This window comes from Capricornis sumatraensis, chromosome 14 (genome assembly GCF_032405125.1).
Source record: "Capricornis sumatraensis isolate serow.1 chromosome 14, serow.2, whole genome shotgun sequence".
NCBI lineage: Eukaryota > Metazoa > Chordata > Mammalia > Artiodactyla > Bovidae > Capricornis > Capricornis sumatraensis.
This window is the reverse complement of record NC_091082.1, coordinates 49131358-49147032: the sequence shown is the minus strand read 5'-3', so window position 1 is coordinate 49147032 and position 15675 is coordinate 49131358. Positions and strand designations below refer to the sequence as shown.

At 51.1% G+C, this 15675-nt stretch overlaps 1 protein-coding gene across 1 annotated transcript; it reads right to left on the bottom strand.

Annotated features, from left to right (window-relative positions):
- Nucleotides 1–10514: 10514 nt before the first annotated feature.
- KIAA2013 (KIAA2013 ortholog) lies at nucleotides 10515–15584 on the bottom strand. The gene is made up of 3 exons (XM_068986277.1): nucleotides 14552–15584; nucleotides 12049–12902; nucleotides 10515–10683 (listed from the first exon to the last, which is right to left on the bottom strand). Exons 1-3 carry the CDS (start codon nucleotides 15582–15584, stop codon nucleotides 10666–10668), a joined length of 1905 nt encoding a protein of 634 aa, XP_068842378.1. The 3' UTR covers nucleotides 10515–10665.
- Between the last annotated feature and the right edge of the window lie 91 nt (nucleotides 15585–15675).

Genomic DNA, 15675 nt, shown 5'->3' with positions numbered 1-15675 from the left:
CAGGTACACTATACAAACGATTCCCCCTTGGGTATGGAGAAGGTTTCTAATTTATCAAAACACTTTCACATAGTCATTTATTTCGTGGGAATTCCTAACTGTCTTCCAAAGCTGGAAGGTTTATTAGACCCATTTTACAGGGGGGAACCTAAAGTGTATATACTTAACTCACTTGTTGAAAGTTACACAATGATAATGACAGACCTGGAGATGGAACACAGGTCCCCTAACTCCCAGCCCACTCGCTACTTTTCCCACATCCAGTGCCCACCCCCCAAAATGCTGCTTAGTTGCTTTTTCTCAAAGTTTTCCTTTGAGAGAGGCCACAGCTTTTCTCTCCTGAACTCACCCACTCACTCTCGTCTGGTCATCTCTCAGGAGTCTTCCCCCGCTCAGCCCCACCCCATCCCACCTTGCCCTGGCCACCAGCACTCATGTTAATTCCTCTGGTGCTTGCAGGCAATTGGGAGCTCTGATTTCCAGCACTCCCCTTCACATACTAGCAGAGGTGATAATTAACCTGCCAGTGGGTGAGTGTGTCAACGCTGCAAGGTTTCAGTGACTTCTGGCAAGTCTCTTTCACTGTGTCTCAGTTTCTACTTTTGTAAAACAGGGTCGTGAACTGTCCTCCTTGGTTTTGGGGGAAGCTGTGAAGACTGGATAAAGTTATGATGGTAACTAGGTGAGAGAAAGTGATCTATCCATGGGAGGAATTACTGCCTGTAAAGTTATCATTGCCATGGATTAGGGCCAGAGCCCATTTACCCCCTTGCTTTTTACGGGTCAGTGAGGTGAACCCTCCCTCCTCTGCCTCCTGTACAATGTCACAAATCTCCATCCATAGTTCTTCTGGCACTCTATCAGATCTAATCCTTTGAATCTATTTCTCACTTCCACTGCAGAAGCACAAGGGGTTTGATTTAGGTCATACCTGAATGGTCTAGAGCTTCCCTGGTGGCTCAGACAGTAAAGCATCTGCCTACAATGTGGGAGACCCAGGTTCGATCCCTGGGTTGGGAAGATCCCCTGGAGAAGGAAATAGCAACCCACTCCAGTACTCTTGCTTGGAAAATCCCATGGACGGAGGAGCCTAGTAGGCTGCAGTCCATGGGGTCACAAAGAGTTAGACACGACTGAGTGACTTCACTTTCTTACTTTCTGTCTTTTGAGTAGTCTAGTGGTTTTCCCCACTTTCTTCAATTTAAGTCTGAATTTGGCAATAAGGAGTTCATGATCTAAGCCACAGTCAGCTCCCAGTCTTGTTTTAGCTGACTATATAGAGCTTCTCTATCTTTGGTTGCAAAGAATATAATCAGTCTGATATCAGTGTTGACCATCTGGTGATGTCCATGTGTAGAGTCTTCTCTTGTGTTGTTGGAAGAGGGTGTTTGCTATGACCAGTGCGGTCTCTTAGCAAAACTCTATTAGCCTTTGCCCTGATTCATTCTGTACTCCAAATTTGCCTGTTACTCCAGGTATTTCTTGACTTCATACTTTTGCATTCCAGCCCCCTGTAATGAAAAGGACATCTTTTGGGGATGTTAGTTCTAGAAGGTCTTGTAGGGCTTCATAGAACTGTTCAGCTTCTTCAGCATTAGTGGTTGGGGCATAGACTTGGATTACTGTAATATTGAATGGTTTGCCTTGGGAATGAACAGAGATCACTCTATCGTTTTTGAGATTTCATCCAAGTACTGCATTTCAGACTCTTTTGTTGACTATGATGGCTACTCCATTTCTTCTAAGGGATTCTTGCCCACAGTAGTAGGTATAATGGTCATCTGAGTTAAATTCGCCCGTTCCAGTCCATTTTAGTTCGCTGATTCCTAGAATGTCGACGTTCACTCTTGCCATCTCCTGTTTGACCACTCCTAATTTGCCTTGATTCATGGACCTAACATTCCAGGTTCCTATGCAATATTGCTCTTTACAGCATTGGACTTTACTTCCATCACCAGTCACATCCACAACTGGGCATCGTTTTTGCTTTGGCTCCATCTCTTCATTCTTTCTGGGGTTCTCCACTGATCACCAGTAGCACATTGGGCACCTTCCAACCTGGGGAGTTCATGTTTCAGTGTCTTATCTTTTTGCTTTTTCATACTGTTAATGGGGTTCTCAAGGCAAGAATACTGAGGTGGTTTGCCATTCCCTTCTCCAGTGGACCACGTTTTGTCAGGGATCAAGACCATCCCCAAGAAAAAGAAATGCAAAAAGGCAAAATGTTTGTCTGAGGAGGCCTTACAAATAGCTGTGAAAAGAAGAGAAGCAAAAGGCAAAGGAGAAAAGGAAAGATATACCCATTTGAATGCAGAGTCCCAAAGAATAGCAAGGAGAGATAAGAAAACCTTCCTCAGTGATCAGTGCAAAGAAATAGAGGAAAACAATAGAATGGGAAAGACTAGAGAGCTCTTCAAGAAAATTAGAGATACTAAGGGAACATTTCATGCAAAGATGGGCACAATAAAGGACATAAATGGTATGGACCTCATAGAAGCAGAAGATATTAAGAAGAGGTGGCAAGAATACACAGAAGAACTGTACAAAAAATATCTTCAAGACCCAGATAACCACGATGGTGTGATCACTCACCTATACCCAGACATCCTGGAATGCAGTCAAGTGGGCCTTAGGAAGCATCACTATGAACAAAGCTAGTAGAGGTGATGGAATTCCAGTTGAGCTATTTCAAATCCTGAAAGATGATGCTGTGAAAGTGCTGCACTCAATATGCCAGCAAATTTGGAACACTCAGCAGTGGCCACAGGACTGGAAAATGTCAGTTTTCATTCCAATCCCAAAGAAAGGCAATGCCAAAGAATGCTCAAACTACTGCACTTATCTCACACGCTAGCAAAGTAATGCTCAAGATTCTCCAAGCCAGGCTTCAATAGTATGTGAACTGTGAACTTCCAGATGTTCAAACTGGATTTAGAAAAGGCAGAAGAACCAGAGATCACATTGCCAACATCTAATGGATCTCCCTAAAAGCAAGAGAGTTCCAGAAAATTGTCTACTTCTTCATTGACTATGCCAAAACCTTTGACTGTGTGGACCACAACAAACCGTGGAAAATTCTGAAAGAGATGGGAATACCAGACCACCTGACCTGCCTCCTGAGAAATATGTATGCAGGTCAGGAAGCAATAGTTAGAACTGGACATGGAACAACAGACCGGTTCCAAATTGGGAAAGGAGTACGTCAAGGCTGTATATTGTCACCCTGCTTATTTAACTTATACGCGGAGTACATCATGAGAAAAGCTGTGCTGGATGAAGTACAAGCTGGAATCAAAATTGCTAGGAGAAATATCAAAAACCTCAGATATGCAGATGACACCACCCTTATGGCAGAAAGCGAAGAGGAACTAAAGAGCCTCTTGATGAAAATGAAAGAGGAGAGTGAAAAAGCTGGCTTAAAACTCAACATTCAGAAAACAAAGATCATGGCATCTGGTCCCATCACTTCATGGCAAATAGATGGGGAAACAGTGGAAACAGTGACAGACTTTGTTTTCTTGGGCTCCAAAATCACTGCAGATGGTGATTGCAGCCATGAAATTAAAAGATGCTTGTTCCTTGGAAGAAAAGCTATGACCAACAACAAAGGTCTGTCTGGTCAAAGCTATGGTTTTTCCAGTAGTCATGTATGGATGTGAGAGTTGGACTATAAAGAAAGCTGAGCGCCAAAGAATTGAAACTTTTGAACTGTGGTGTTGAAGACTCTTGAGAGTCCCTTGGACTGCAAGGAGATCCCACCAGTCCATCCTAAAGGAAATCAGTCCTGAATATTCACTGGAAGGACTGATGCTGAAGCTGAAACTCCAATAATTTGGCCACCTGACATGAAAAACTGACTCATTGGAAAAGACCCTGATGCTGGGAAAGATTGAAGGCGGGAGGACAAGGGGATGACAGAGGATGAGATGGTTGGATGGTATCACCAACTCGATGGACATGAGTTTAAGTAAACTCCGGGAGTTGGTGATGGACAGGGAGGCCTGGCATGTTGCATCCATGGGGTCACAAAGAGTCAGACACTACTGAGCAACTCAACTGAACTGAGGTGAACCCATAAACCCCAACCCTCTAAACTTATCACTACTTTCTTCCCTTCATGGATTGTATACTCCAGACAAACTGATGTATTACTGTTCACTTGCCTCCCTAAACTTCCCAATTTCTGTATGCTTACCCATGCCCTGCCCACTGCCTGGATGGTCCTCTCACATGGCTTCACCTGGCAAACACCCATCATCCTTCAGGAAGCCATCCCTGAGCCTCTAGTGGCAGTTAGATGTGCCAGCCCTATACTTCATAGCCCCAATCACAGTATAATTGTCCACTTTATTATCCATCTCCCCTTTAGATTGTCCATTCCACCAGCTCAGGGTCTGTACCTGACCTCTTTCCAATCAACAAGATTGCTAAGCGGATTTGATCAAATACAGGGACTGAGAGCAGATAAACAGGATTGGATGTGAGTGTGTGCGTGCTCAGTCACTCAGTTGTGTCCGACTCTTTGCGACCCCATGGACTGTAGGCCGCCAGGCTACTCTGTCCATGGTGTTCTCCAGGCAAGAATACTGGCTGGAGGCAAGTACAGTTGAACCTAAAGTCCTGCCCAGAAGGACTTTTGGATTAGAAAACAAAGCATTAGAAGAAATTGGTGCAGCTTTGAGCAAATACGTAAGCAGTTATTTCCAAAATACATCCACTGTGACTTGGCCAACTGGTAGGAGCCTCTAGTTTTGGAGCTGGCAGACCTGGGACACATCCCAGACTCCACAATTATGTGACTTTGGCCTAGTGCCTTATCATCTTGGGGCCTCATTTTCCTCATCTGTAAAATGGAAATAAAATTTGCCATCCAGTGTAACCAGAGACCTGTGCTTTGCTGCCAGGCATCTATTTCCCCTCCTTCCTGACAAGAAAACTCCAAATTTCTTTTAGTGAGCCATTCCTCTCCTGTGGGCTTCCCAGGTGCCACTAGTGGTAAAGAACTCACCTGCCAATGCAGGAGACGTAAGAGACACAGGTTCCATCCCTGGGTCGGGAAGATCCCCTGGAGTAGGGCACGGCAACCCGCTGCAGTATTTTTGCCTGGAGAATCCCATGGGCAGAGGAGCCTGGCAGGCTACAGTCCATGGAGTTGCGGAATTGGACACGACCAAAGCAACTTAACACACGAGCATGTACATACGCATTATTCTCCTTGCAGTGGTTTGAGATTGACCCAATGCCTAGCTCTGAGGTGGCCTGAATGGTCTAACCTAGTTAACATATCTCTTGCACCCTGGTCATGGTAATTGGCTCAGGCATGGGCTGTCCAATCGGAGGTGAACCTCAGCACTTTGGGTAGGAATGCTGGGACTCGGACTCTGCTGGCCTCTTTAAGAGGGCAAATGGCCATAACTGTGGCCCTTTTGTTTCCACAAGGGTGGCCCATCTGAGGATGGAAGCCAATTACAGGAAGTAGAACTAAGAGATGGATCCTACTGAAATTATTTGATTCCTGCCTCAAGCCATTCCTGAAGTCCTCCTGGACTATACTGTTAAGAACCAGTACTTATCTTTTGGTTTAAGCCAGTTAGAATTAAGTTTTCTATCACTCGCAACCCCAAAGTCTTAACTGAAACACCAGGATTGAATGACATAAGGCATACAAATGTAATTCAACAAGTATTCTTTAAACACCCACCCTGTGCCAGGCATTGTGCTAGGCTCTGGTCCATCCAGAGTGAAAGACAGGTATAGCCACTGCCTTAGTGGACCTTGAACTAGTGGGGAAGTGCCCAGCCTGCAGATGTTTGTCAAAGGTAACCATTCCCCCTTTTACACCCAAGGGCCAGATATATGCATGGCCTGCTAAAAGAATCACCATGAACATTTACTGAGTTGAATGATTTATTTGAAGCTTCCATTGGTCAAAGTCCAAAGGAGAGGCTTCAGGAAACAGGATTGTGAGACTAGGTAGCTTGTTCATGGTCAGGCTGTTTGTGCAACCACCACCTGCCTGCTGAGCTAAGCCTCCTTTCTGCAAGGTGGCCAGTGCCCTCAGCAAGTGGGGTGATCAGCCCAATCACCAGACCCCTAAGGAGATGGCAGGTCAGACCACTGCTGCTTCTTGGGGTTGGTGGGGAGCTGAAAACAAGACCCCAAAGTGCAGAGTATTTGTTCTTAAAGGCTTTTTTTAAAGGTCAGGAATCCTTTCAAGAATCTGAGGGAAGCTACAGGAACTCTCCTCGTGAAAAAAAAAGAAAATATATACATATATATGTATATATATATATATATATATACACATACATACATTTTGCAATTCTAGGGATTCACAGGTCCCTTGAAGCCAGGTTACAGACTCTTAAGCAAAAATAACTCTAAAGATTTTTTTAATCTAAGACCCTATGAATGTTTGTATTGGCTTATTGTCACCTTGAAAAGTTGCATTCCCCCACTGGAAGAATATGCCTGTCTTAGTCCATTTGGGCTCCTGTGGCAGAATACCACAGACTGGGTGGTTCATGAACAACAGAAACCTATTTCTCACAGTTCTGGGAGCTGAAAGTCTGAGATCAGGGTGCTGGCATGATCAGGATCTGAAGAGAGCCCTCTTCTGGGCTGGAGACAGTTGTCTTCTCTCTGCGCCCTCACTCAGCAGGAAGAGGACTGGAGAGCTCTCTGGGTCTCTATTATAAGGGCACTAATCCTGTTCATGAGGGCTCCACCCTCATTACCTACTCACCTCCCAAAGGCTCCTCCTCCAAACTTCATCACGTGGGGGGTTAGGTTTCAACATATGAATTTGGGGATCCCCGACACTCAGTCCATAACAGCACTCACAGGAGAATTCAACTTTCTCTTGGAAAAATTGTCCAGAGCTAATCATGGATGCTAATCATGGACCTCATGATCAGTGTCTTACTGAAGCAAAACTCATGTGAAGGCAGCTGATCTAGGAAGAGCTCCCAGGGGACAGCAGAGGGAGATTGGGAGGGGGTAAAACGGGGAAGCAAAAGCAAATCAAGGGCGTCTTCCTGAATTCCCCACCGCTGTGGAGAAGGCAATGGCACCCCACTCCAGTACTCTTGCCTGGAAAATCCCATGGATGGAGGAGCCTGGAAGGCTGCAGTCCATGGGGTCGCTAAGAGTCAGACACGACTGAGCAACTTTACTTTCACTTTTCACTTTCACGCATTGCAGAAGGAAATGGCAACCCACTCCAGTGTTCTTGCCTGGAGAATCCCAGGGATGGGGGAGCCTGGTGGGCTGCCGTCTATGGGGTCACACAGAGTCGGACACGACTGAAGCGACTTAGCAGCAGCAGCAGCAGTGGGCAGCAGGGGCCTGATCCCATCTGAGAAGCAGTTTAGGAGGTCTCAGAATGGTCCACCCAGGGGAGGGTGGAGGGAGCACTGGCTCCAACTCCCATGGGAGAAAGGCTGCCCTGAGCAGTGTTACCCTTGGCCTGCTTCGAGGCTACACACATGCTGAGTGCACAACAGCTTCCTGAGGTCAGAGAAAAGCTGAGGCCAGCTGCTGCCAGGAACCCACCCGGGAAAGAGCTGGTGGCTGCAACCATGGCAGGAGTGAAAAGTAGCCTTCGAGGACGCGAGCTGGGGCATGAGATGCTGAGGAGCCTGTCAGTCTTCAGGGAGTTAATACCTTTCGAAGCCAAACTTTTAGCTGCTGGGAAGTGCTGGATAGTATGTGACTACATTTTCCATACCAAGTGTCTGCCCCTGAAAAGCAACTTGACCTGGCCTATTTGGATGGCATCACCGATTCGATGGACATGAGTTTGAGCAAGCTCTGGAGTTGGTGATGGACAGGGAAGCCTGGCACGCTGCAGTCCATGGAGTCGCAGAGTCGGACACGACTGAGCGACTGAACTGAACTCTGTGTGTCCAGCCCAAGAAGAAAGCTCTGGTGCGTTACTGGACCATGGGAGGCAGACCTACTAGGGTTATAGATGGCCTGCTCCCAGCTGAGGCCAAACTGGAGGCACTGTAGCGGCTCATGGCAAAAAATGCATTACCCCACTCCATCCCACAGGAGCCATCAGAGGAATTCGAAGGGAGAGATGGAGTGTAGGGGCTGAGAGAGGCTGGCCCAACAGCGAGCCCCAGCTTACATCCCTGCTTGAGCTGTGCGGCCTTGAGCAAATTATATTTTTAAATTTTATTTACTTTTGGTTGTGCTGGGCTAGGTCTTCATTGCTGTACTGGGTCTTCTCTAGTTGCGGTCTTTTGTTGTGGAGCTTGGGCTCTAGAGCGCAGACCCAGTAGTTGTGGCACAGGGGTTTAGTTGCCCTGTGGCATATGGAAACTTCCCAGACCAGGGATCGAACCCATGTCCCCTACGTTGGCAGGTAGCTTCTTTTTAAATTTTATTATTTTGGCTGCTCTGGGTCTTTGATGCTGCACGGGCTTTTCTCTAGTTGCAGCGAGTGGGGGCGTGTCATCACGGTGGCTTCTCATTGCAGAACACGGGCTCTAGGGCACACAGGCTTCAGTAGTTGTGGCGCACAGGCTTAGCTGCTCCACAGCATGTGAGATCTTCCTGGACTGGGAATCAAACCCCTGGGTCCTGCATTGGCCAGGACATTCTTTCCCACTGAGCCACCAGAAAAGCCCTGGCAGGTGGATTCTTAACCACTGGACCACTAGGCAAGTCCTGAGCAAACTATTCAGAGGTCATTTCCTTATCTCCTAAATTGGCACCTTAGCCCTCAGCAACTTCCTCCCCACATGAGGCTGTGTTGATGTAAAATACCTAACACACGTCCTCACTTCAATGAGACCTATAAATCACAGATACTTGTCTACTGAAATTAAACTTGCTACATCAGTTTTTTCCAGGCACAGGTACGTAGGCTCATTTTGACATGTACAGGAGCCCACACCGTGCCTTGCTACAAGTTGCCATGAAGCACTGCTTCTGTGGCCAAGTGGCTTCCAGTTGAATGCAGTGACTAGAGGCCACGTCACTCTGTGAACTGCAGTCTACCTCGCCCCCTGCCAGCCAAGGGTCCCCTGGCTGGAGTCGGGAGGCATTCAATGCTCTGCACCCTGAGAGCAGGAGAGGATGGTACTCAGGACTGAAGCACCTGGTAAACCAGGGCTACTCAATGGCAACCCACTCCAGTATTCTTGCCTGGGAAATCCCACGGACGCAGGAGCCTGGTGGCCTACAGTCCACAGGGTCGCAAAGAGTTGGACACGACTGAGCGACTTCACTTTCACTCGTAGAAGAACCTGAGGCACTTGTTTTTTTTTTTCCTCTCCCAGCTGCCTGCTGGGGGCCAGACCTTTGGGACCTTGGCACCGAAACCAGCTGAGTTAAGCTGCTCAAAACACACACCTAGGAAACAGGGTGATGGTCCCCAAGGTGGACTGCCATGCTCAGCACGGCCCCTTTGCTCCATTCTCCCCACAAAGGATTCAGACCTTAGCTTCCAGAACTGGCAGGAGGCCTGCGTGCCAGGTGGCTCAGTGGTAAAGAACCCACCTCCCAATGCAGGAGACTTGGGTTTGATCCCTGGGTCGGAAAGATCCCCTGGAGTAGGAAATGGTAACCTGCTCCAGTATTCTTGCCTGGGAAATCCCACAGAGGAGCCTGGTAGGCTACAGTCCATGGAGCTGCAGAGTCGGACACGACTGAGTGAATAGCAGCAGCAGTCCTATGGGCAGCAAGACCAGGGCAGGCAACTCCAGGCTCTTCAGGGCAGGCTGGGGGTGCGGCACCACAGCAGGAAGGGACCTCGGTGATGCTCCTCAAGCAGCCCCTCTGCCAGGACAGGCAGCAAACCCTGAGGAGGGTGGCAGAGGCCACATCCACATGCTCTGAGGGGCTCTTCTGAAGGGGAGAGGACGTGGGAAAAGAGCACTGCCACCACGGCAGGGCCTTGTGCTGCGGGTTCTCCCCAAGTCTGGTGACTGAGGAAGGTCTGACGTCTCCAGAGGTTTTAACCACACACAAACCGCTCATGGAAGTTTGAAAGAGATTTATTTAAAAACAGAACGACAAAAAAAAAAGCTTTGGTATTCCAAAACCCAACAATCAACAGTCACTGGAAAGTTAAACACCTCCCCTAAGGCCCAGAGGTACAAAACCATGGTCTCCACAGGCTCATGGTAAGGACACGGTGTGCAAACTCGAGGGTGACGGAGACCCGCCCTTCCACACAGGCAGCCTACGGGGCTCCAGACCTCCCAGAAATCACCACCAAGATTCACTACCCAAGAGTGGATGCAAAAGCCATCTGACAAATCTCAACAATAAATTATTAATAAAAACTCATTCAAGAAAAGAGCACATTAAATTAGGAAAAGAACACATTTTTTCCTAGACAAGTCTTTTCAAAAGAGGGTCTATTTCCTGGGATAGAAGAAAGGGGGAAAGTGGAAGGAGTGAGTTCAATTTCAAGTATTTTCCGTACAATTTCATTTTATTGAATCAAAAGCTTACAAAAAGTCCATCGGCCCCTCCCCTCCCCTCCCCGATGCAAACTCCTGAACATCCACACGCACTTCTGAGTCACTGGTGTCCCCCAACAAGGCACAAAAGGCTGGGTGCTTTCACAGGATCCCTTGTTCACAGCAGCAGGACTTTCAGTGCTGGGCATCTTGTGCAAGTGGCGACTGAAAGCAGGACTGACGTCATTCAGACACTGGGATCTTCCTGTTCAACCAACAAGACAGGACGTTACTGCGCATGCCAACCCCAGGGGACAGCTACAGCAATCTCGAGGGAAGCAGGTGATGGGAACACCCTGCTGGCATCCCACCCTGGCTCACAGCCGGCTGGGATGATGGCGCCCAGCCCAGAGACAGGCTACAGCCACCCTGGACTCAGGGCCTGCGCGTCTCCTTAGGTGGGTGCAGCGAGTTCACAGGCTCTGCTCTGGCCAGGCCTGGCTTCAGGGGTGAGAAGTCACTGGGCAAGATCTGAGAAGACTGCCTGGCCTCTCCCCCTGATCAGGTAGGAACCATGGGTGGATGGGGCTAGGCCAGATTAACAGCAGAGAAGTCCACCACCCAGCAGGGAGAAGCAGCCCGCCCACCTGCTTCACTGAGGCTGCCAGACCCACGCAATGCAATGCAGCCCGTAACAGACACCCGGGAAGGCCATATGCACATTTGCCTTTGATCTGACTTCTATGTTCCTCACGCTTGACAAGTTCAGACCTGCCTCTGACTCTTCTCCCACCCCTTTAGGTCAAGTGCTACTTCCTTCTCTGAACCAGAAGCCACTGGGAGCACAGACCTGGAGTTAAATGTACCCTCCACCTACCCTCCACTCCACTCCAATCTAATGAGAGGAATGGCAGGCGGCCTCCCCCCGGGACACCCATCCTGAACTCCAAGATATGTTTCGATGAGAGTCCGACAGCCACCATGGCCCAAACCACGGCTTCCTGGGAGCAATGATGTTTCAGGAAACAGGAGGGAAATGATCTTGTCCTGGCTGATGAGACGACTGCCTGAGGCTGGCTCACCGCAAGGGACTGACCTCTGAACTCGGTAAACAGGCTCTCAGGGGTGGGAGTGAGGGTGAGGGTCTCATCAGCGGTTTAGGTAGAGGCTTCAGGTCCATCTAGGGGTTTGTGGCACGTATTTTTAACTGTTGAGATTTAGGATGGGGTGACAGGACTGCCCACATCCCTGGGAGGCCAGCAGACATATCTACGCATGCCTGGATTCCATAGCTGCCCTTCCAATGGGCTCCTCTAAGAAGGTACTTTTAAATGTCCTCTCAAAGCATACCTGCTCCCCTCTGTGATGAGGACAGAGGACACTAGCTTAAAAAGACACTTCACGGGAGGGAGGTTCAAGAGGGAGGGGACATATGTATACCTATGGCTGATTTATGTTGCTGTATGGCAGAAACCAACCCAATGTTGTAAAGCAATTACCCTCCAATTAAAAGTAAATTAAAAAAAAAAAAGGATACCCCCCCCCCACTCTCCCAGCCTCACCCTGTCCTAGACTTGGGAGAGAATACAAGGCTGGCGCCCTGGGTGCTGGAGACACAGGGGCTTTCTACCTTATTCCTGAAGAAGGGCTTGGCGCCAGGCCCACAGTACTCATTGTAGATGAGCTTGAAGAGGAAAAGGTGGAAGAGGGTGATGAGGGAGGCCACGCTGAACCAGAAGAGGAAGGGCAGCCCCGGGTCCTGCTGGGCCATGTGCTCGTCGTGGGCCAGGATGGCCTTGAGGTGCAGCGTGTGCCGCAGGTCTTGGAGGTGCATGAGGTCGGTGGAGATGTAGAGCAGCGGCGTGATGGGCTGCGTCACCATGACTGAGAAGGTGTGGCCCTGGGGCGCCGAGGTCAGCTCCACAGGCTCGTCCAGGCAGCCCGCTTCGCAGGCATAGATCTTGACGAGCTGGCCTCGGGACTCTACAGACACGTGCAGGTACGGCTTGCCCTCAGCGTCCGCAAGCACGGCCAAGTTGATGTGGTCGTTCTTGTAGCGGATGCCGTGGAGGGCGTAGCTGTTGTGCAGCACGTCAGGGTCGGCTTGGAACTGGAGGTGGTTCTCGGTGAACTGCAGGCCGCCGAAGCTGAGCACCATGCCCTGAAGGATGCCGGGGGCGCCCGCCCGCACCAGCCCCTTGCAGCCGCGCTTCTGCAGGGTCAGCCTCCACAGGTCCCAGAGCTGCAAGATCTGCTGGACGGAGGACAGGCGGCCTGGCCAGAGGTTCTCAGCGTGCATGGTGGCGTGGCCACTGAAGCAGTGATCTTCATAGTTGAGCGTCGACTCCATCTGGTCCCGCTCCCTATGGCTCAGGTCGGGGCTGAGCAGCGGGGCTGGGGAGCAGGACAGCATGTAGTACAGCGTCAGGTTCACGGTCAGGCCAGACGGAGTGTGGGCATCAGTGATCTTCTTCATTTCCACACCTGTCATGCCATAGAGGTTGCATGTTAAGGAGGACCAACACAGCTGGGAAGCTGAGGTTATGAAACAAAGATCAAGAGCAGCAGAGTCGGGGACTCCCCTGGTGGTCCAGTGGCTAAGACTCCGTGCTCCCAATGCAGGGAACAAGGGTTTGATCCCTGGTTGGGGAACTAGTTCCCATATGCTGCAACTCAGTGTGCTGCAAATAAAGAACCTGCATGCTACAACAAAGATCAAAGATTCTAAGTACGGCAACTAAGACCTGGTGTAGCCAAATAAATATTAACAGCAACAATAACAAAAAGAGCAGCAGAGACATGAAGTTTTTGTCCTTAGAGATAAAAACAGCAGTTCCAGTATCCCTAGGCTCGGGGGAACATTATCCTGCCTGGCTTCCTCACAGGACCACGTGGAGCCCTGAGGGCCTGAAACCTGCCAGTGGGGCTCCTGCCAGAGCCCAGAAGAACACCAACTTAGCCAAGCCTATGACGTCAAGTCAAAAGGCCAGTCCCCTGTCTCCAGAACGGTCACCTATGCCCTGGCCGGTTGTGGGCTGCTTCTCTCTCCTGGGCTCATAGCCTCAAACAACATCTTATCAGAAGAGTTCCCAGATTTGTATGAACACTAGCCTCAGACAGCTAACCGCACATGTGGTGTCTCTACCTGGATGTCTGACAGGCATTTTGAACCTGACAAGGTTTGAATTCAGTCCCCGACTAATCCTTCCTTAAATCATCTCCAGACACCTACTGGAACCCTCTCTATAAACTCAGGAGTCACCCTCACGTTCTCACTCTCCACTGCCAGTCCACTGAAAGCCCCAGTGGCTACAGCTCCGAAAGTATCAGAGTCATCCACCTCGGCCTCCAGTCACAGCTGTGGTCCCAGCCACCCTCCTCTCACCTGGTCTCCACACTCTACTGCAGCCCCGCCCCCGCTTACTGTCTATACCCTGAGACGGCAGCCAGTGGACCCTTAAAAATGTGCACCAGGGACTTCCCTGGTGGTCCAGCAGTTAAGAATCCACCTTCCAATGCAGGGTACAAGAGTCTGATCCCTGGTTGGGGAACTAAGATTCCACATGCCACGCAGCAACTAAGCCCATGGGCTCTGGAGCCCACAAGCCACAACTGGAGAAAACTGCATGCTGCAACAAGGACCTGGCTCAGCCAAAAAATAAGTAATTTTTTTTTTAAAAAAAGAAGCCCACGCCTGTCACCAGCTGAAACTATGGGGAACTGAGGAAAGAATCTGGGGACAGGCCAGGCTCTTCATTTATCCTTTACCAACTGATCCTCCCCCAACCCCCAAACCACTCTGCTCAAACCAGGCTTCATCTACAAGTACAAATAACAATAACACCTGCCCTTTACGCACTTCTCTCATAAGACTTTGCTAAATGTCTTCTGAGGTAGGCATTACTATTATTTTTGAATACAGGCCAAGACAGAGTCAGCGACTGGTTCAAGGTCACACAGATAGTAAGTGGTGGAGCAAAAGAGTCAGCCCCAGACCCAATGCCAAGCCCAAGTATGAGCCACCCCAGGACCCTCCTGCAATGTCAGCTCTGCTGACTTTGCAGGGGCATCCCCAGGGTGGGCTGTGCTCACCCTGCTACAAGGAGTGGAGGGCGGACAAAGCCGGACCTCACCTGGACTGAAGAGCTGAGCCCAGAGGCGCTGGTGATCCTGGAGCAGCTCAGCTGCTGGCATCTCCAAGAGCTCCAGCATTTCCTTCCGGGCCAAGTCCTGGAGCACCTTGAGCTCCTTGGCTGCTTTGCTTTTGAGCACCTGGGGGTTAAGAGGGCCGGAAACGTGCACCACCCACAGCACAGTCTCATCCAGCTGCGTCCTGGGAGCCACCTGGAGACGGTCCACTAACTTCTTGGCGGCCACCACCACCAGGTGCACCAGCCCCGTGGGAACAGGCGGGGACCGGCCAGAGTAGAGGAGGAACTGATGGTCTCCGACCTTCTCCAGGGTGCTGGTGAAGGCCCTGGGGGCCGGGCCGGCAGTGGGCCCCACAGTCTGCAACGCGGCCACGCGATCCGTGGGGTTGTTGAGCTGGATGCGCTGCAGATAGACGTGGGGTCGGCCACGGTGAGCGAGAAAGTCCTCCTGCAGCAGCACGCAGTCTCGGCCGGATCCCGTAAGCAGGCCAGAGGCCGAGGCGGGGCCCGGGCCGGCGGCCGCAGGGCCGGGACCCGAGGTCCCCAGCTGCAAGCAACGTACTCGCCGCAGCAGCCCTTCCCGCAGAAGCAACACTGACTCCCCAGCTTCAGGGAGCGCGCTCAGCGGCCGCAGCTGCACGAAGGGCACGAAGTCCGGCGCCACGGCGGGCTCCCGCTCCCCAAGGGTCACCCACAGACGGTTGGCGACCACGTCCAGGGCCAGAAAGCCGTTGGCCACCAGAGACGGCACTCCAGGGCCCAGGGGCACAGCCTCGCCCCGCTCCCGCAGGCTGCGCCAGGCGTGGGTGGCCGCCTCCAGACAGGCAGAGGGCTCGGCAGCGCCCGGCTCGCCGTGGGGCCAGGGCAGCAGCTGCAGGCCGCCCGCCGCCCGCCGCGCCCCAGAGCCCGCGAACCAGAAAAGCAGCACCAGGAGGCCGAGCAGGCAGAGAAGGCGGCGGGCCCAGCTGCTCGACAGCAGTCCCGGCAGCCCCTTAAGCCGCTGCTGGAGCCACATCGGGCCGCCAGGCGCGGGCGCGGCGCGGGGGCGGCCGCCGGGCCCGCCGCCCAGCCCACTGGCCCGGCCGCCCGCGCCTCACTCCAGGGCC

Excerpts from the sequence above, each read along its gene's own strand:
- KIAA2013 (XM_068986277.1), bottom strand. The coding sequence starts at position 15,584 with ATGTGGCTCCAGCAGCGGCTTAAGGGGCTGCCGGGACTGCTGTCGAGC. Across the intron at positions 12,903-14,551 it reads GGCTCAGCTCTTCAGTCCAG|GTGTGGAAATGAAGAAGATC; the intron begins GTGAGGTCCGGC and ends ATGGCATGACAG.